The sequence below is a fragment of the Diachasma alloeum genome, unplaced genomic scaffold, assembly GCF_001412515.2.
Source record: "Diachasma alloeum isolate Michigan unplaced genomic scaffold, Dall2.0 Dall_scaffold_01094, whole genome shotgun sequence".
NCBI lineage: Eukaryota > Metazoa > Arthropoda > Insecta > Hymenoptera > Braconidae > Diachasma > Diachasma alloeum.
In genome coordinates, this window is record NW_021681205.1 from 406,181 (window position 1) to 429,058 (window position 22,878).

Below are 22,878 nucleotides of genomic sequence, written 5' to 3' on the forward strand. Positions count from 1 at the left end.
GTAGAAAAAACGCATGAAAATTATCGCACCACTACGCAACTTCGTGAGCCATTAAAGAATGACAAACCACAAAATCGTTATATTTTTTCACGTCACTCCCATCGATAATTTGCCAGAAAAATGAAAACAACGTCAATTTTGGCTAAAAGGGTGTCGAACATCCTTAATTCATATCAAGGGATATACCTTAATATTTAAAAATATACATTCACTTACTGTCTAGCCACTTCGAGTCATATTTCAGTGTCCTCTTGAAGCTGTACGCCTTGCGGCCAATCGTCATGTTGTAAAGATCAGCCCGAAATATAACAGTATCCGCCTTTGTAAATTCGGCATTTGTTCCGGAGTAAAGTGCGGGCAAATCGCCAGGATTACCCTTCTCAACCCAAACTGCTGTTGAATTGTCAGCAGGGTCGTAAGGACACTTGGCAATGCCCATCCCAATGCCTGGGACAAATTCGTGACGTGGGAGGTGAGTTAAATTACTCTGCAACAAAAAAAAAACAGACAGTGAAGTAAAACTATTTAACAAAAGGAGGAGGGAAGAAAAAAGGAGGGCGACATAAATTGGCGCTCAATAGGTGTTGGAAGAAGGCATTTAGGGGGTCAGGAGGAAAAAACGGAAGCAAGGTACAGGCAGTTTCGCGGGTCACTACTGTGCACCGGGGACTCGTAAGCTTCGACAACTTGGGACTCGTATATATTCGTTGGGATCGTTACACGGATACTTGAGTTGCTTAGGAATTGATGGTGTGAGTGGGATGATGCGGAATAAAGGAGTGTGGAAGACAGGGAGGAGGAGAGAATGTTTGCATTTTCAAAGCGTGCCAAAATGTGCGTTTCGAAACAGAATATTCAGCTTTATTTCACTGAAATTCATCAATTCTTGAAATCTGTCGTTTAAACTGATGAGTGGACTACAATTTTTAGGAAATCATAGAATTTGAGCGTTTCCCGGAGTTTTAATGCAAGGAACTGTAGTTTATTTTACGTTTTCGGCAAAGATGAAATATTAAATACGCTGCTAGAAAATTATTCTTGAAATTTCAAGTGAAAAAGCTTGAAATTTTTGACAGTAACAAAGTTACATGAAATTTCTGTATATTTTTTTATTGAGAAATAAGTTAATTTTTTGAATATGTAAATCTCGATTTTCAGGTCCATTCGGCACTGAAAAACCTTGAAAATTTTGAAAACAGGCAACAACTTTACATATTCCCTGCGAACCATTTGGGTAAAAAAATTAACTAGGAGTTTAATTTCGTAGTTAATTTTTTAAATTTATTTCAATGTTAATCAAAAAATGAATTACGAAATTAAACTCCTAGTTAACATGATTAATTAACTGGGATATAACTAGGATTAACTAGGATTTATGATTAATTTGATTCATTTCAAAGTTGATCAAAAAAATTAACTACTTAATTTTTCTTCAATTCTTCGATGAAAATCTGAAGAAGATAATTGGATCACTCCGATTTCCGTGATGAAGGCCTTCACCATAAAAGACAATAATTCCAAGAGAAATATTCTCCACTTGCGGATTATTTCACCTCTTGGAAGGAATAAGAATAGAGATACTTACATAAATCACCCAATCCTTCGGTGAGTGAGCATTCGTGCCGCAGATGTAGAGGCGTTTACCATCGTTCATCGGTTGAATGACCCTCACGTGATTTCGGCAATCGAAATGCTGCAAATACGAGAATTCGTTTTACTAACCGTCGCATTAGTTGCATTTCCATTTGACGAATGAAGAATTTTAATTAATGGATAAATTTCCGGGACTGTGGTATCAAGATTCCGTGGAAATTCATTGAATCCATCAATCAAGACGTCCTAAATGAATTATGCTCAGCAAAAATGGAGGAACATCCAGTCGGTTAATCGAGTCCAGGATGAGTGTATATCTCATGAGATGAATATTACCAGCGACTGAATTTAATCAATCAATTTCGAGATTTTCCAGGAAATTATAATATGATTAGATAATATTTGATATTGGATATTACTCTCGAATTCGTTCATTGAACTCAGCTCATTATTATTATAAATTTACTAGTGGTATTCGACGATAGGGGATTCAATACTCGATGAAAATGGAAATTTCCAATTTATTTATAAATTGAATTTAGTACTTTCCATTCATTTGGAAATCCGGTGACACAGTGATTGTTGATTTCAAGTGATTTCAGGGAGATTTCCATGATTTCATGCAATCATTGATTTCATCTACACGAAAAACAAAACCTGAATTGAATATGAATTGGGGGATGGGTATTTCAATTCGAAGATGATTCTTTTGTATCAGGCCGGGTTAGCAAGCCCTCTTAAGTGTAATATAAGGGTCAGGCACTAAGTGTCAGAATATAAGGGTCAAAAAGAGAAGGTTAAAAAATGAGGGTCAGAATATAAAAGTAACAAAGTGGGTGTCAGGCAATGAGGGTCTAAATATAAGTCATATATTATGCTTGATCACCGTTTTTAGCCCTTACATGACCCTCATGGCCTGACGCCCACTTTTTTTACTTTTATAATCTGACCCTCTTTTTTTAACCCTAACATTCTGACCCTCATTCCTTCACCTTTACATTCAGGCCCTCAATTTTTGACTCTAATATTCCGACCCTCATTTCTTAACCTCCAATTTTTGACCCTTATATTCTCACACTTAGTGTGTGACCCTTATATTACACTTGAGAGCGCTTGGTACAACCCGGGCTGAAACGAAATAATCATCCTCGAATTGAAACACCCATCCCCCATCTGAGTATAGTGATTTCGCGATTTCAGACAATTTCAAGTGGTTTCAAATTTTCGATTTCATCCATTTGGTGGAGTAGGAGGAATGAGGATAGTTCCCGGAGGGAAAGAAATGCATCATATTAATAGTACTCACCTCGGACTTTCCTTTCGACACGCAGTTGGCGACGTTGCTCGGCTCGAGATTGAGAGCGTCTCTCTGCAAAATAAAAATAAAAATTCCATGAATTCTCCAAATTCGTTGCATTGATTACTCAGATGTGTTCTTAACTCTTGAGCATGTATAGTTCATTTCATTAGTGTGCTGAGTTCGCTGGAGGAGCGAGGAGTGAAAGCCGAGCTGAAAGGAGATAGTCCCTCTTGCATTCTAATTATTAACTTTTAATAGTCCCTGAACGTAATGACAAGGTGCACTCCGCGCTCACCTTTTTCGCGCTAATTTTTCACCCAGTTTTCTCTTCTTTTCTTATCGCAATTTTTAGGAGCTATCAGCGGAGCTCAGGTCCAGGAGTTGCAGACATTTTTCATTCCAAAAGTACGAATATGTTCGTATGTCATTTATGGAAAAATCAGAATTGCAAAGAAATAGTTTCTTTTTATTTGTTTTCTCACTGCACCTTCAAACAATTGATTTAACCAATTATTAAATCGATAAATGCATTGGGAGCATCAGAAAATCTAAAAAAGGTGACATTTCCAATTGTTTTCAGATTTGCTTGAAAGTTTGACCCAAAATTCGTGCTGTCAATTTATGGAGTTGTTAATTTATGAGAAAATGAGAATTGCAGTAGAGAATGTCTGAGTGATTGCAGTCGCATGAATTAAAAAGTTGATGCTTTGTCATACAGCGAGGATTTTCTGGGATTAATTAACAGATTTCAACAGTTGTGTTGACATCTACTCCCGACCTGATATCTTCCTCATTAAATACAGAGTTGACATTTTGACAAAATGCCTTTCAACCCAATTTTCAGTGTGTCTTCATCAATCACTATTTACATTCATTCAAGAAAAATATTTTTTTTTATTTGTGGTCTCATTGAAACTTCAAACAGTTAATATTTCATGGTGAAGGAAGAAAGCCCTAGAGAGCCTTGAAAATGCGTTTATCGAATCTATGAATGTCGTGAAAACATGAAAGGAATCCCGGAGAATGTGAAATTTTTATTCATTCTCTGGTGTTATTTTTTTTCAGAATTTTATCCTTAAAAATCAGAGAAAAACATCAATTTACAATTATTTATAATTAAATCTAGAACAACTGCACCTGAATGAACATAAATTTGAGATTTGAGAAAATCTCGAACATTAGGAACATTTGTGTCCTTCAACTGAGAAAACTCCTATTCTTGAATTGATAATTTATAACACTGAATTTTCTGAAGAGAAGAAAAAAGTTGGATAAAAATTACCTAAAAAATCAATAAAATTCAATGAAAAAAAAAGTTTGTGGACCAAATTTACGATTTCTTCGGTAAAAAAACACATCTATGAATGCAAAAATTATCCTCGCACTCATCTAAAGGTCATGGAGGCGAACGGAAAGGAAATTTTACCGAACGCGTTCATTGGGACAATTTTCGATGGAATGCAGAGTAAATTTCACAGTTTAGACACAAATTATTTTCACGTTCAGTAAATTTTCCCGGGCCAACGGAGAAAAATTCTGAAAAACTATTGAAAATTGATTCCGCTTCACGATTACTTACCAAAATTAATAATTGTTTTGAAAGCTAAAACCATTTTTGCATCAAGGACTATTCACGAAGTTCTCTCGTCCCCCAATAAATAACCTGACCTTTAATTAAAATACCTCATCAAAAGCAGGAATAAACCCTAATCCAATTCCCGGAGCCCCGAACTGAAACATATCGAAGTAGAATCCTCTCCAAAAAAGGATGTCACGCAATCAGCGCAGTGAATTCCAATCCAACATCTCCCCCTCAAAAGATGCATAAAATCCACTAACGAGTATCACCCGTTGATATCCCAGTTCTCATCCACCACAGACGCACACAGAAGCGAGAGACTAATGGAAACGGGGAAGAATGCACAAATGACACAAAAATTCCGGACTCGTCTCTACCGTGTCATACATGCGGTTGAGCTTTTTACTTGTGGAGGTGATTAAACGAGAGGGAGAACATTAACGAGTGAATGTGCTGGAAAACTTTTCCCTTGACTCGTTCGGCAATGGCAATATACGGCTCGACCTCATCATCCAGAGCGTAATCAACTGCAGTTTAAAACTGTCCCGAATGAGCGAAAGCTCGGAGTTGAGATGAAAAAAAAATTCAATTGTAACTTCATCATCTGTGATATGAATAAAGGCCGAAAGGCGAGCAACTCTCTGAAATTCTCATTTTCACTGCACTAGAAAATCTAATGTCTGAAATTGAGACGTTTGTTCCTTTTTTAAGAAGTTTGTTTCCCTAAATTTGGGTCATTTTAGTGGTTCAAACTGAGACATTAAGACATGTATTCTGGATATTCTACACACAGAAAAACGATTTATTTGAATCAAATCAATTTTTTGTTTGAACTAAATAAATATGTATTTGATACTAGTAATTTATTATCGCTTTGAGATGGGAATAAACTCGAGAAAGATGTTCGACGTGAGGATATTTTATGCACTGAGAGAAAAAAAAACACGTTGTCAAACGAGTCTTGTTTGGGCCAACAAAATTGCTAATTGAAAATTGCCAAAAAAGAATTTGGTTGGTTCGAATTTGAAAGTCTCAGACACGAATAATTGTTCTGCTTTCGATAGCAACGAAATATTTGGCTCAAGAGGTGGATAATTAAATATTTGTCATGATCATTAGAACTATCCCTAGAAGAATTCATGTTTTGGTGGAAACTTTTTTTGTCCACAAGTAAATTGATTCGCCACGACAAAAGATCTCTTCAGGGCCATTCGAAATTTCAGACAAATATTTATGTCTAATGGCCTCCATTCACTTGAATAAAAATTAAAGAATAACGTATCGATTCTCTGAAAATGCCGGCGTCAAAGGGAAAAAAGGGACGGAGAGGCTTGACGTATGATGCGCAGCAACGTACACATTACTGTCATAAAATATTGAGGTGGAAAAACGTGCGTGTCTCATTCCCGGGGGCATCAACACCCCGAGAGACTTGACAGGGGTTAAGGGAACACCCCGATGGGTTTTGGGGTGCGCTGTGGGTACTGTAACTGAACTGAAAAATTCAGGAGACCAACACCACTAGCGCGTTGCGCCCTTTTTATCTCATAAAACATTAACTCACATTTCGGAGGGAATTCTTTTTTTCGCTACGTCGTGCAACTCGCGGTACATTTATTCTCGTGGTTTTTCATGGAGGGGAACTAAAGGAGAGAGGGGAATTTTTGGATTAAGTATTTTTTTTTCTTCATTCACGAGGCAACAACCTTTTTACTTCCGCGGTCTTTGTGAAATTTGATAGTATTGTTCAGAGGTAGTCGAAGAGACTTTGCGCAGAGGAAAACAATTTTTACCTTTCAGAAGAAAAATATTTACAATTGAGCTTCAAAAATCGTCTTAATTTCGTTAAAAAATGTTCTTAAAATTAAACAATTTACATTTTTAATTTGAGAATATTCAGCGGAAATAAAATTCTGGATTAACTGAAGATTGACAGGTTCCAGGGGAGCTGGTGTATGTACCGTCCACCTAAGGGGAATGTCTTTTTTTTCCAGCCTCGCACTCTACAAGGAGTCATAAACGGTTAGAATGGGTTCTTCGAGGTGTTTACTCGAAGATGTGAAGAGGACAGATTTTTTATTAACACTAAACGTATTTAATTTTGTAATTCAATTGCCATCGGCCAGTGAGCGATGGAATCGAACTTTGAGGGTAATACCGCCCGGCATGCGTCCAATACCGCCCACATTGTTTTCGTGACTTTTTTGAGCAATGCAGACCAACTGTTATAATTTTTTCTATTTTCATCCTTTGTTTCCATTCTTTAGCTCCATTTTGAGAAAGATTTCACGTGAATAATAATAAATTATCCTGAATTTACCCGATGTTCCAGTGGCCACCGACTACCCCAAGCAATCGAGCTGTCACTCGACCGCCCTCTAGCTGCAGAGTCTGGCAGTCCTATAGAAATCCTGAGTGGCATCACCCACAAACTCTGGCCCGAATTACCCACAAACGCGGAGGCTGATAAAATAGCCAATAATAACTGATGAAGATATTTTTCTGCTATCGAAAATGTCGCAATGGATGTGGAAATGTATAACGAACATACATTTCGCACTCCATTCAATTATGGACCAGCTGGAAATTTGAAAAATCTGAAATTCTGGGGTCGATATATTTTAAGAATTCGATAGGGAATGATTTGGATTTTTTTAACGATTTTTCCGCTGTATAAAATTGCGAATTTCTGTTGGAATTACTTGTTTTTATCGAATATTGGGATAATAAAAAGAAAAAAATGCTCTCAGCCAATCCTGAAAGAAACAGGTAGGCTATTCTTTCAAAAATTTTCAATACCTGAGTAGATTAATTTTACAAGAGGAAAAATCATCGATTGAGGGACCAGAATCTTCTTAATTCAAGTAAAACTATACTGAATTTAAAAAAAATCCTGAGAATCAAAATTTTTTCATTCAATTTTTAATAAAAATTTTCTTCGAAGAAACGAAAGTTTCTCATCAAATTGAAAAAGGCCCGTTCTACCCCAGTTTGTCTTTCAGAAAGAGAAAAAAAAATCATGCGATGGAATCCGTTTCTATGAAAATCCGTAAATAACTGGGGCCAAACAGGTCGTCATTATCTCTCTGAATTCTTCTCTTGAATTATTAAAATTTTTGTCATTAGTATCTCGCCCCAAGTTGAAGAGCAAGCTCATCAGCATGACGAGTATTCTCATGATTCCCATCCACCCCGCGATTGAGAGATTGAGGTAAAGCTCCGAAGAAAACGCGTGAAGTGGCTTTCGATGTCGTCCAATGCAATAAGTCACGATCTTCTAATGGAAACCCAACGCTCCCCAACCTTTTATCCCCCCCATTCCACTCCTTCCAAAAGAATTCAATCTGCATTCAATATTGATTTCATTCAAAGATATCGCACTTTTCCCCACTTGATTTGCAGTGATTTACTCCTCACGCGTTTTTCCCCTTCTTCGCGCGTACATTCAGATGTATTCAAGAGTTGACGTCGATCAATCTTGGCAGATGGACGTTGAATGGAAATTGTGGATCTCGCTGAGTCTCTGCCATCCGAATTTTGTTTCTGTCAGGGCATATCCAGCGCTCATGTACTCCGCAGTATCTCAATGACAATTTTCCGGTGAAAATAGTGGTGTCATCTCCATCAGACACATTTCCACTCCGTTATTCCACACGAGGAGGAAAGTTGGGGACGAATTATTAAATAAATCAAGCGATCGTAGCAGAATATAGTTTTAGTTCTTCTGCTTTCGAATGGAAGCTTTGTAATCGCTCAAATTTAAGTTTCTAATTTTTTTGTGTTCGGATAACTAAATATGATCTAAAAAATCTCGAAAATTTGTTTTCAGGGCTCAATCGAATTTCATGAATTTTAAATAGTGGAATGAGAATTTAAACAAAGAAAAGCCATTTGGAGGCAAACTGAATATTACTCAATATTTACACTGTCAGAAAAAATTGAAATTTTATAGGCAGTGGGTTACTGAGTTTCAAGAGTGACTTTAAAAACTATTTAAGGGAGAAAAAAATTATAAAATTTCAGACTTCACTGAAAATTTGGTGAAAATTCCAATTTTTAAACGGCATAAAGACGAGAATTCCTGAGCCGATCCGAACTTTCGATGAAAACATGAATATTTAGTGCTAAATTCCGCTGAATGTTCCATTAATTTCGATTAAATGCAAAAATATATTTACGAAAATTTTCTACTCATCTTCTATTAATTTTCATACAATAATTGTATTGAGATTGACAGTTCTCACAGATATTTCAATGAAATTCTGAATTTTGAATGAAGAAATTCCTTCAAATTTCATTGGCACTAAAATGTGATAAAAATTTCCGAAAATTGTACCAAAAACTTCAGCCAAAAATTAAAAAAAATTCAGGATTTTTTCCGTTTCAGAGAAGGACAGTTTTTACATACCACTGTACAATAAATTTTCGCTTTCGTCCGTTCCTGTGTCCTGCACAGAAAACCGTAATTTTTGCACCCCCAGATGTCACTTTTTCACCGAAAGAATCATAAAAATATTTTGTATTCGAAACCACTTCCCTCTACAATTTCCAATTGTCGAGTAAAATTTGCCGTGATTATCTATACAATGTATCACAAACCGATCTCTCCACGGTGTCATCGCCACCAGCTACATTTGCACTCCCTTACTCCACTTTACACCCTTTCTGAGAAATACAACGCCCACAATAGTGAGCACTGTCGTTAATTGGAAAGGAAAATTCTTTCGACACTTTCCCCCAGTACCCAGTGTCCAGCAATAAAAAAGTAATTTTCACGTGGCCATTAATTTTTTAACGTTTCAACCTGGTATATTTTCCAAGAAGAGAGGAGAGAAAAAAAAACCGGGCATCGGCAAATGGCCAGAGAGGGATAAACTTTACTGCCTGCCTTTCCTCGTCTCGTAAATAAAACTCCAGCGGTCACACAATTTACCTTGGCAAACTCCTCGCTATTGTGTGTCCACTTGATGTACAAACCGTGCCACTATGGCTGGTGATATCCATCTATTCACAATAACTCATGGACTCTTTTCGTCTCTATTTGTTTATTATTCAGCCCTCATATTTCCCACATTTTCGTATTGTTTTTTCGCGGAAGGGGGAGAAACCGCAGTGGGTGGAGAGAACAAGGAGGAATGAGGGTACTCAAAAGCTCATTTCAGTTGTATTAGAAGAAACGAGAAAAGAACCTCGGGTACAGAATTTTACAGCTCCATCCAAGTCCCATCAACACCTTGAAAATTGCGAAAATGAGAGAGTGATACTTTGCCGCGGCGAATGGAAATAATACGACGATAAACACGAGTAATGGTGGGGGGGGGAGGGGGGAGGGGAGAGTAATTAAAAGTTGGAGACGTTGGGGGCGCGGGGAAACAAGTGCGCGGAGAGTTGCGCTGGTGAAGTTCAACATTGTCACTTGCTCACTTTTGTTTAACTTCGGAGTGGGAAAATATATTTTTGAAGAATTTTGAATTTACCTCGGGCGATGGGGGAGGAATGTTCAACAATGGACTGAGGAGTTTGGACTGTTATTGTTGGGGGATATAATAGTCGGAAAACACTTTGCTGTCTCCAATTATCAGCTGGTGATTTTGAGTTCATCTTCTTTGCGACGGATTCTCAGAGTTTTAGGGAGGGTGAAGGGGCAAGTGGAAGGTGACGGAAACTCGGGATTTGTTGAGGAGTTTCTGTTGACGGTTTTTAGTTACGGAATTGTGGAATGTTGACGGGGCCAGAGAAATTAAATTTATCAGAAGGGGAACTCGGTTGCGAGTGGACAATACAATGTTGAGGATTTTTAGTACACTTTTGGGAAATTGTTATCAAGTGACGGGTGGTGTATAATATTGGAATCAGGAATATGTGTGTTGCGTAATCCGGGATACTCCATCCTCAATTCCGGAATAATATTCCAGGACTTGCTTGCATTGAAATATTGTACGTTGCGTCTATAAGAGATGGCATGTACTGACGACGCGCCGTCCGAATTTAAGTGAGATCCGGCAATAATCACGAGGAGCACTCAGGGAAGTATTTTCATACGTTCTTTCTCCGCGGATTCGCCCTTTCGGTTGGCAATTGGGGGTTTTGCGAATTATTAACGGGTTTCAAGGGGCAATTGGTCGTATTTTGTGACATTCTTTCGGGATTTTTGAAGTATTATTGCCACCAGCAACCTCCTGAACAGTTTGAAGTTGCTGGGAGGTCATTGAGCTCCTCACTCTGAGGACTGCTCCGAGTCACTACGCGAGGTGGAGGTTTGGGAGGCCCCAAACTTGCACTTCGCACAGTATAATTGTGTCACTTTGTTCTTTTCCTTTCCTTTTTCTTCTTCTCTTTGAGTCACCAATTTGACGTACACTATCATCCAGAGAACGAATTTATCCCAATATCGAATGAGAATCCATTTGAAAATTATTACAGTTGGTTTCAAAGTAATTTGGCACTATACATTCATATTTCTGTTGAAAATTCAACTGATTCAGGAAATTCCTGTCTTTCTACTGCTCAAATATTTGAAATTTCGTCGAATTTTGAGGGAAACTTGAAATTTCATGATTTTTCTTCGCAATTAGGAAAAAAAAAATTGAAATTCTCAGTAATTTCTGCTTGAAGGAAGCATTATTTCTACTGAATTAACCTACATTCTCGATTGTTTCGAGAAAATCTTGGTCCTTCAATTCCAAACATTTGGATTCTTGGAGCAAAAACTGAATTGACAATTTTTCCTGATTTCAAATTAATTTACTTACGTTTCAAAATATTTTTTTATATTTCTAAAACTCCTTTATTATCAAGGAGTTTTCACGATGAATTCATGATGAATTAAATCCAGTATTTTACCCTTTTAGAAAGAACTCCATCTAAAAACGCAAATTTTTTAAATTTAAAGAACATTTTTCACTCAAAATTTTCTTCTGAAATTGAGTAAATATTTTTTTTATTCTAAGAACAATGCATGAGCTTTACAAAATCACCAACTTTGTTATAAAAACTATACTTTATCCTCCCTGTGCACCGAGAGAAAAACTTAGATTTGCCAAAAAAATCATGTTTTCCTGAAAAGATCTTTAAATTATTTAAATTATTCGTAACTCAGGAGTATCATAGCGCGACACAACAGAATTCTTCATAATAAATTACTTCAGATGATATTCTCAAAAAACCGATGAATAATATATAAAATTGACTTCAATATTCCGTTGTGAACGGGCAAAAATCATTCAAAAACTCCCCTCAACATTGATTATTTCTAATCCCCAGACTGCAACCACTCACCGTCCAATTTCTTCCCAAGCCTTTTGTGGCGAAAGACTGTGGTACTGACCCCCCCCAGTGAAAACTAAAGTCCACTAACTCCGTAAATTCGTCGGGAAAGTCAGGAGACCCTCTATCTTCAGCTCTTTGCTGGGTAAAAGAAGCCTCATTTTCTTGTGTAACACACCCACTGTGCAGCCCTCCTCGTTTTCCACTCCAAAAAGGAACCCGTAGGATCCGAGCCAACTTTCTTGCCCACTCTCCCCCTCACTCACTCATTCTCTTCGTTACGTTCTCACCAAAGTGCAGAACACCGTAATGAAACGAACTGAGCAGGAGGAAGTAGCTCAGCTGTATATAATTCTGGACGAAAATTTCGAAATGGCTCCAATGAGAAAACCCGAGTTTTCGTCAGTCTGCACTTGTACTCCTCTTTTCGTTCTCCCGCAAACACTGGGAATTTACGACAAAGAAGATCAACTACAATGTCACCCGGTGATAATTGGAGACTGCCAAGTGTTTTCCGACCATTATATTCGAATAACAATGGCAGTTCAAACTCCTCTGTCTTCAGTTGTTCAACATTTCTTCCTCTCGCAGCTGATGTAATTTCTTAATTCTTTCGGCAACTCTTTTGCTAGTTTCAAGCTGAAGCGCAATGAGTAAGTGATGACACACTGCACGGAGAAAAATGTCCAGTAAAAATTACGGAATCATTCACGTAATCCGCAGTGGGAAATCGTTTTCCGGCAATTTTTATGGGAATGGAAGAGAAGAAATCTGAAACGTTCAGTGAATTCTCAGGTTCATCACCGAACAAAGTACGAAATTGTCACGTAATTTTTCTCGAAGAAGTTAAATTTTACAGAATCTTGCCGACTTATTATGCCTCCAAAATAAAAAATTCTTGAACGTTCAACAATTTTTATGAAGCTGGTGAGTTATTTCTACGTTCCGTTCCGTAAAATTTCTCAATCGTTGATTTCAAATGACTTTACAATGATTCCAAGACTTCAGCGTGATTTCAGAAATGAATTCAAAGGGTTGGCGCCATGAAATCGTTATAAATCGAATAATTCCACTGGTAATATCGGACAATTGATAAATTTTCGATGAAACAAATAAATATTTTACTTTGAAACTGAACAAATTCCATTAAGCCATCAAAATTTAAACAAACTAATAAAGCGATCCTTCCTACCCCATTCTCCCTTAATTAATACGCGTGAAATTTCCCTCAACTGGTTGAATTTATTCATCCACGAGAAGTGAAAATTCTCTAGTTTGAGATTCAACGATTTTCTCAGTTGCAAATGATATTCTTTTGAGTAAAATGGTAACTAAAATAACTCGGCAAAACTCATTGCATATAGATGCGTAAAAATGAGAAAAGTTTATGAAGCTCTTTCATCACGGAATTAATTTTTCATTAAGGCTCGGTTTGAATCATTAAAGCGAATTAAAAGGGAATTCAAAGGTTTCTACGGAGATACTTTGAAGTTCTTAGAAGACCTTAATCAGTGTTTCTTAGTGAACAGCGAAAATTGAACCGCCCACTCGAGCAATCTTCACGTAAATCCTTCATGCAAAACTGTATCAAGTATAAACTGCGGAAATTAAACTTCTTTGGCTGTGGAATTGAGAGAATAACTGATGTGTATGGAATTTTCGTTGCGTCGAGATTGCGGTTATTGTCGAGCACTTTGTAAATTATCTGACAATCGTTTACTGTTCGCCTCGATAGTCCTTCATAATTTAAAACTCATTTCTTTTATCACGAATATTCCATTTTTACAAAATATACTTTTCTTCTTTTTCAAGGCTTAAAATCATGAAATTAATTTGAAAATGAATAATAATCATTCATGAATTCGGGCAAACCTTAAATATCTCACGATAACAATTACTACTACGAAAATTATCATGTTTCGGTGGAAACTTTCTTTTTGTCCGCAAGTAAATTGATTCAACACGATAAACAATCTCTTCAGGGGAACACATAATTATCCGACAGATTAAAAAAATGTCTCCACCAGTTGAAAATACAAAATTACATTCAGATATTCAGAGTTCGAAAAATAAAAAATAACATAACAATAATAATTCATCATATTCTGAATAAACAGTGAATTGATTTTGTCAACATGAAGAATAATAGATGTTGAAATAGAAAATTCAACTTTATCGCTATAAAAACTATGGATTTTGATATTTTTTCTTTTATCACGAATATTCCATTTTTACAAAATATACTTTTCTTTTTTTTCAAGGCTTAAAATAATAAAATTAATTTCAAAATAAATAATAATCATTCATGAATTCGGGCAAACCTTAAATATCTCACGATAACAATTACTACTACGAAAATTATCATATTTCGGTGGAAACTTTCTTTTTGTCCGCAAGTAAATTGATTCAACACGATAAACAATCTCTTCAGGGGAACACATAATTATCCGACAGATTAAAAAAATGTTTCCACCAGTTGAAAATACAAAATTACATTCAGATATTCAGATTTCGAAAAATAAAAAATAACATAACAATAATAATTCATCATATTCTGAATGAACAGTGAATTGATTTTGTCAACATGAAGAATAAATGATGTTGAAATAAAAAATTCAACTTTATCGCTATAAAAACTATGGATTTTGATATTTTTTCTTTTATCACGAATATTCCATTTTTACAAAATATACATTTCTTTTTTTTCAAGGCTTAAAATAATAAAATTAATTTCAAAATAAATAATAATCATTCATGAATTCGGGCAAACCTTAAATATCTCACGATAACAATTACTACTACGAAAATTATCATATTTCGGTGGAAACTTTCTTTTTGTCCGCAAGTAAATTGATTCAACACGATAAACAATCTCTTCAGGGGAACACATAATTATCCGACAGATTAAAAAAATGTTTCCACCAGTTGAAAATACAAAATTACATTCAGATATTCAGATTTCGAAAAATAAAAAATAACATAACAATAATAATTCATCATATTCTGAATGAACAGTGAATTGATTTTGTCAACATGAAGAATAAATGATGTTGAAATAGAAAATTCAACTTTATCGCTATAAAAACTATGGATTTTGATATTTTTCCCGAGTAAACTGCTGGAAAGCTCACATTATTCTTGTACGTCGGAAAAGCCTTGTTGGTCTTCCCCGGAAAACTTCCGTCGAGTCGTGAAACTCGCACGTGAGTGGAGTAAAAGTTGAGACGGAAAAGGTAAAAGGTGGAGGGAAGTGAGAGCGGTTGAGGCAGGGATGGTTGACGCAAAATGTTAACCCGATGGAAGAGACGTTGGCACGCGCATTTCATACATATACAGCCCGTGGGGGGTTTTCTTGTGGGCAAACGTGGTGCCACACCGAGAGCTCATCAAACTGAAATTTCCCAGGGAGGCTTATCCTAAATTCATCGTCGTAATAACCTCTGCGTTACCACTCTGTGCAAGTGTTCACAGAGAGATTGGTATAGAGGAGTGAATGTGTATGTGGTTGAATCGGGGTGAGCAATGTACATGCCGGTGTTCATTTCGACTTGAAAGAGGAATTATGAAAATATGAGCCGCAATTTGTTTTAGTTTTAACATTTCTCTGTTGGGGAATGAATTGAATTTCGGGGACAGTTGACTAGTGATTTTCAGGAGAGTGACCTTGAATTCGATTTAGAGGAGCTTCCGCGGTAAAACGCTGACGATTCTCAACGGAATCACACATCTAATTTTACCGGTATTTCTCAACTTATAAAAAAATTAGTTTCAGAAGTTCGTTGATTAAAATTGATGGTAATTCCAGGGAAGGTTTGATCTGAACGGATTTACATCTTTTCGGGGTGATCACTGAGAGAGAGAAATGGATCGTGTCAACGACTGAAATGACCGAGTGGGAATAATTTGTCGACACATCACCTGCAATTATTTACAACGATTGTCACTTAAATTCCACCGCAATGGACTGGGAAATTGCCCTGGATATGTGACCGCTGCGATCGTCGAGAGAGAATAACGTTCTAATGAAGAATTCGATGGAGCGATCCTCGATTGCCGTTTGATCGCTTCAATGCAGCGGTGTTAGAAGTCTTTTAGCATCGAGTGAATATGTCATGTACTTGCTGGTACAAATGGCCAGACGAGAATAGTAAATAGGACATTCTGCAGAGTGTCATCATGCAGACATCAACATTCCGCAGTTCTCCCGACGGAAACATCAATTTTTTGTGGTCATGGAGAATTCATTAATGGAAAAACTGCGGCCGTTTCAAACATTTCATTTCTATAAATTATCAGTACATCTACAAAATTTATAACTCATGAATTTTTTACTATGTTCGGAATTTAGGGCATTAATCTCTATTCGTGATGATCACTAAGAGCGAGATATTCATCGTGTGAATAATTAAAATAGCCGAGCGGGAATAAATTATTAAAACATCACCTCTAATTATCCACGACGAATGTCACTTAAACCGAACTATAATGGACTGCAAAATTGCCCTGGATAGGTGATCGCTGCGATCTCTATAAAATTTATAATAATACATGAATTTTGTTTTATGTTCGGAATTTATAATCACTAAAAGATAGAAGTGGCTTGTGTGAATGATAATGTATTACAATGCACTGAGAGAAAAAATTCCTTTTGACAAAGATGATTTTGTTGATAAAAGAAAAAATTTTCTTGTCAATTCCTAGAACTCTGTCGTTCTTTCTTTCTTCTTTTTAATTTTGTAATAAGTTCTAAAATCTTGTATTTGCCCTTAGGGAGTGCATTCTTACCCCAGGGCACCGATAAAGTACTTAAATAAATGAAATAAATAAAATAAGAGAATATTTTCTCACATCAAGTAAACCTTCTGTGTCAGAAGTATTTGGATTTTTTCCAATTCAAGTTCAAAGTTATCCCAAACTACATGAATTTATGGGAAGAACATCATTTCTATAGTCTTGAGAAGGCCTAAAAATTCTCTCGGTACAAGTGAATCTCATCCCATTGGATAACTTTTTTCTCTCAGTTTGCAAACGAAATTATTTCACAGCAAAAACGAATATCTGAATGTCACACCCCTTTTATAGACACTTTTCAGACACTAAAAAACATCTGTATAAAATTAAAATTTGTCTGAATTTCAAACGAACAGGTGCCTAAACGTCTTAATTCATGTTTGCCATGCAGACGAATTTTCATTTTATTCAGACGTTTTTTAGTATCTGAAAAATGTCTACAAAAGGTGTATGAAATTCAGACATTCATTCTTGCTGTTATCATCAGGAGAATTCACGATTTTCACAATTGACAGGAGAATATTTTCTTCCCTCTTCGTCAAAAGTTGTTCTTTCTCTCACTGTACATCACAATTATAAATGAACACGTATGCACTTAAACCTGAAGAAGTTGTTAATCTCAGTCCAGCACACAAAGTGTCTCCCCATTGATTTCCACTCTGAGCACCCAGTGTCCATTCAACATACACATAAACTCGAGATGCCCACTCGTTTCGCCTTTACCGTCTCGCCTGCATATATCTCATCCGCGATTTCACGGCTGTGTAAATCTTATGAGTTACTTTAATACTTCAGGCGTGTTGCCCCGAGAGGCCAACAGAGTAATATCCCATCGGGTAAAGGATAAAGAACGGAAAAACTAAACCCAAGGTATTACACCGAAGCACTGCATACACTCTCTGACCCTCCTGAGGTCCGAGAAATTGATCCCACACCTGAGTATTCACGTGCTTTACCGACTACATCCAGTGGGAGTCTATCGATTGCGATCCAACCTCGGCGCCATCCCCATCGACTTCGCTCTGCGTTTAGCTATCGGCTCATTTCTCTCCCGACATTCCCACATCCTTTATTCATTCCAGAGGAGGGGGCGGGGGGCTCTCAGCTGGACTCCGGGGGTTTTGTCGAAATTCGTTACTACGACGAGAGTGACATTCTCCGTGAAATTTTTATCACTATTTCAACCGTAAAATCAGATGGAAATGGCTTTAGCTCGGTGATACTGCTAATAATTCAGTTGTTAAGGTCGACGTCGATTTTCAACATTGGGGTGTTGAACTGGAAATGGATTTGAGATGCTGTTGTGGATTGAATTAAATTTCATTTATGATGATTTGTGATTGTCAATTTCAGAAGAAGGATCTGTAAGTTGGATGCGAATGATTTAATCATTTGGAGTGGATTTTTTTTTTTAATGGACGAGGTTCAAACGAGAACGTTTGTTTGAGAGTATAATTTTAGTGAAGAAAGGAGGTATGAAAGCATTTTATAATATACTTGGAACAGGAGGAGATTAGAACAACAAAAATCATGAATTCAAGCGTGAAAATTATCGCATTTAGAAAGCCCTAAAATGATTGAAAATTCTCTTTTCGTCTCACACTTTTTCCCCGATCTAGGGAGAAAATCGAGTTGCTGCAAACACTAATGAATTTCGGGGAAAATAAAAACATTTTTCTCATTAAAAAACCTCTGTTTTCCCGAAAAATCTGCTCCGATTGATCCTACACGAAGAGAAAAATTCAATAAAAATCACCAGAAAAAAAAAACGTAAAAATAACGTTTCGAAACGTAATCTGCGAGCGAAGTAAAATTCAATAAAAAATGTGTAAATTTTATGATTTGTTTCGTAAAAATTAACCAGCCGTCTGATGACTCACCGCTGTGGGGACAACAAGTCATTCTGTAATTTTTCCCCAACGATTGAGAAATTTTACGGAACGGAACGTAGAAATAACTCACCAGCTTCATAAAAATTATTGAATGTTCAAGAATTTTTGATTTTGGAGATATAATAAGTCGGCAAGTTTCTGTAAGATTTTACATCTTCGGGGCAAATTACGTGACAATTTCGTACTTTGTTCGGTGATGAAACAGAGAATTCACTGAACGTTTCAGATTTCCTCTCTTCCATTCCTCTAAAAATTGCCGGAAAACGAATCCCCATTGCGGATTACGTGAATTGTTCCGTAATTTTTAGTGAATATTTCTCTCCGTGCATTCCCCCCTTCCCACATTCAACCAATTCTCATGCAAATACCCAAAAAGAATACAAAAGAAAGTCTGTTCCACTCTCAATCACGCAGTAACACTATTCAAGTCCCATCAAAACCTTCTGTCGCCCGATCTCCCATAAATATAATTCTTTTAAATAACTACCGCCCGCGCCGAGTCCTCTCGATATTCAATTCCCGAAATTTATATGTGTTTGTTAGAGAGCGTGCCGTACCGTATAATCCGCGTACACCACTGTATATAAGTTCCCCTTTCTTAGGAGGATTGTAACGGAGTCGGTATTAGCATAGAATATTGTTTCATGTACGAGGGGGAACCGTAGGATTCATGGAATGGTAGGACAGACGTCGTGACAAAGTTATGTAGAATCGAACCCCATCCCTGTTACCCTGTTGGTACTTACGCACGAGTATGTATGTTATTGCATTTCGTTTACCCGAGGACAACTATGCGAGTGGTGCGCATAATATCTTTTGAGTTTGCCGTACACCCGGGGCTGGATAGGCCTGTGAAGTGTATGCTAAATTTTAGAATTCAATAGGACCTTCCGCAATATAATCCCACACGGGGAGAAATTTTTAATAAAAATTATCCTACGGTTCTATAAAAGTGTATCATGCGTCATCGTTTCCTCATTTCTATCCCGCAATTTAGTAAAAGTTAATATATGATGAGCAAATTTCATTCTACGTTGGAGAAATTTTATCTTGGCGCATAATAAATTTTACCCTTCCAGTCCAATAATTTTTATGTAGATAACAACGAACATTCCAGAACGGTTGGTAAATTTTACCCTAGCGGTACAGTAATTTTTACTCTACCGGCACGGGAATTTTTATTTTCTCAGGATAAAATTTCTCCGACGTAGAATCAAATTTGATCATCATACATTAATTTTTACTAAATTTTGGGATAGAACGGCAGGATAATTTTCATCAAAAATTTCTCTCCGTGCACGTGAGAATATTTGATGGAGTGGAACAGATTTACTTGAGGGAAATTAACTTAGAATAGATAGAAGGAAATTTAAAATCTTTCACGATTTCGAGGAGACAATTTTTCCCCAAAAAAAATGTCCCCTCGAAATTATCTAGTTTTTATCCAAGAATTTGAGAATGTTTTCTAATGTAAATTCCCAACACGCGTCGTCAATATTTCCATCAGCAAAACCTGGTGCAAACATTCATGAACTTCGAAAATAATAATTCCCTCTACAATTTCCATATCATTAACTCAATGAGATTAATTCAACCAGGAAGTGAAAAATACCTTAATTAACCATAAAATCTGGCCGGCAATAAGCTCGCGTTATCCTGGCCCTTGAGCCGCGGTGTACGTCACGCAACGCTCGTAAAAAAATATCGACGAGGAGAAGTACACTCTTAGCACTCTGAAAACATATTTTATGATATCCTACAGTAAAAAGAGTTCTCATCCTCTGATTTATTGATATATCCCCTCTCTTTGAGGAGAGTGGAGGGGGGAAATTCCACGTGCGATCGATGCGAGGAATTATTGGATGCCTCGTCTTGGATATATGTAGATTGACTAACACGAGTGTAGCTATTTTTTCATATTCTAGGATAGAGGGAAATGCGATGGCATTTCATCATTGATGTTCAAAACGTCTTGAGGATTGCAAGTATCCTCCGGAGTTTGGTACAGACTACATTATAGATTCAACCATTTTCAATCATCGAATTGGTCAATTAAATTGCGTAGGAAATATTTGAAAAAAAATCGTCAACATTCAGCATCATTCCAATTACATTTTGCATAGAATTATTATTTTTTTAAACATTCGTTGTGTGTAAATAAATAATTGAAATTGTTCAATCTTTCGGCAATAATTTTTTTAGGCATGAAATCGATTTCTGGTGTAATTCTCAATATGAATAAATTTGTTACGATTCCGCAGAAATGATTTTTATTGCGGGAAATTGATTGTTTGTAAATTATTGATAGGAAATGATCGTAATTTTCAAAAATTGCAATTTCTACATTACTAGGGCAATGTGTAAATTGAATGTAAAATTCTCAAGTTCTCACGGATGACTAATGTTCATTAATTGTTCATATTGTTTTTAAAAGTGATCAATCCTCAGAAATACTGAAAGTTCTATAATAGAATGTGGAGAAGGTATTGGAAGGTTATATGTTATTTTTTTACACTTTATTATAGATCAAAGGATTGTATCATGAATCGATTTAGGATTGAATGCCACTTCATTCGATCTTGTCTGATTTCCTTTATCATTGTTATCATTGTTAAGGTCATGATATTTCACAGAATAAAAACGGAGAAATTTTTTAATATTTATGTTATTATTTTATTATATATGAAGAGAAGATATTCAAATTCAGGATGGAAATAATCCCAAGTCGAGCAAGGCGCAATAGATTGCTGACGAAAAAACGTTCCGTTCTTCTTTAAAAAGAGGATTTCATCAATCTGCTATCAAAATTAAACTTTATAATTTTGTTCAATTTTTAAAAAACTTTTCTAACGATTCAACGATTCCAGATTCAAATCCAGACCAGCAAAGTTTCCATAATAAAACCACTGTAAAATGTCCGGAAGCTCTGATGTTTGACTACAAACGTATTAACCATTTCACTGCAGAAAAAAATAGCCAAAGTAATCGCCGAATAATCGAAAATCCCACAGTCATCAAATATTTTCCCTCTCCGCATGAAATTGCCCTATTTATTTTTTTCGTCCAAAGAACATCCGACATATTTCTCCACCCCCCTTATTTCCCTTCGTCCTTGATACACTGAGCGCATCGAAATGAGAATAATTCACTGACCTTTGGCCCTGTGCACATCTGTCGAAAAAATACATGTACAAAAATACTAAAAAGGGGGGACGGCGAGGCGCAGGGGGGGTGGAGGGGGTGGAGCGCACAGTGCTGGGAAATACGAAACGCGTCGCCGCGCTCGAATAATTGCATTTCCAAATCGTTACCAGGCCATGGCGTCCCATAGTGCCCGCAGAGTCAATTTTTTTTCGTACTCATCCCTTGGTCCATCTCTTTGCTAGCTCACTAGTATAAAATCGCTCCAGGGAATACGCATCGTATGCCACTCGGACAGTTTCGACATTTGTACTGGCGCACATAACGCACACCTTCTCCCCCGGCTCCTACCCCGCCGTTTCTTCGTTATACACGTTGCAACATTGTCGCTGCAGGTATATATAACTTGAAAGACTCTTTTTGTGCTCCACAAGCTCAAAGGGGATGACGAGAGAGAAAAAAATTACTACCACCCTTTGTCGCGTCTTCGAATTAGAGAGTTTTTTTTCAGTCTTTTTTTGTTTTTAGCTTTCATGTTTTTTACTGGGAAGGTTGTTGTTTCAATAATGTCGGTTTTTTAGCAGTGTTTTGAATAGTTTATTCAGGGCTGTGTTGGGTTTAATGATGTTGAAGATGGTGAGGAGAAAATGAAGTGCAAAATGAAATGCACGGAATTTAATTGAAATTTCGGCTAAAGATCTTCCACATTGATCTGTTGAAAAAAAATAAAATTTCATAGACAGTTGACTAATATTTACAGGAGGGTGAATTCTACTGAGAGAAAAAACATTGGATTCCAAACTTCACTGTAAATTCAAATAAATTTCCAGTTTACATGAATGTCAAATGAAAGCCTAAACATTCAGCACCAAATGACGAAGAATTTTCAATGAATTAAAAATTCAGGAATAGATTCCTCAATATACATTTTAACTACAATTTTCCTGACTTCCACTAACTCTCTGGAATAACTGAACTGAAATTCACAGTTTTTCAATGACGGAATTCCTTGAAATTTCGGTGAGGCTATAAAAAAATTTGAGTATAGATATCATCAAGTCATTAGCAAAATTAGGTAGTCTAGTAATTTTTTTCTAAACTATTCGAATTATTAACTTCAATAGCCTTATCAGTATTTAATTTGATTCTGTAATTAGTATGAAAATAATAAAATGTGTAAATCTGTAATTAGTATGAAATAATAAAAATGAACATGAAATGTAATGAAAGCACTAATTTCCAAAAACTGCACCCAAAATTTGAGCCAATAATTTTCAACAGTGCACCAGAAACGTCAGTATAAATCCCCCCCCCCC

At 36.5% G+C, this 22,878-nt stretch overlaps 1 protein-coding gene across 1 annotated transcript in view; it reads right to left on the reverse strand.

Annotated features, from left to right (window-relative positions):
- Positions 1-22,878, reverse strand: part of LOC107045851 (semaphorin-2A) — a gene marked incomplete at its 5' end in the record, with an annotated part of 49,484 nt that overhangs the window by 14,393 nt on the left and 12,213 nt on the right. The window contains 3 exons of the mRNA XM_015268247.1: positions 217-487; positions 1,586-1,693; positions 2,900-2,962. Coding sequence (XP_015123733.1) covers positions 217-487; positions 1,586-1,693; positions 2,900-2,962 — 442 coding nt within the window. The remainder of the gene's footprint in view (positions 1-216; positions 488-1,585; positions 1,694-2,899; positions 2,963-22,878) is intronic.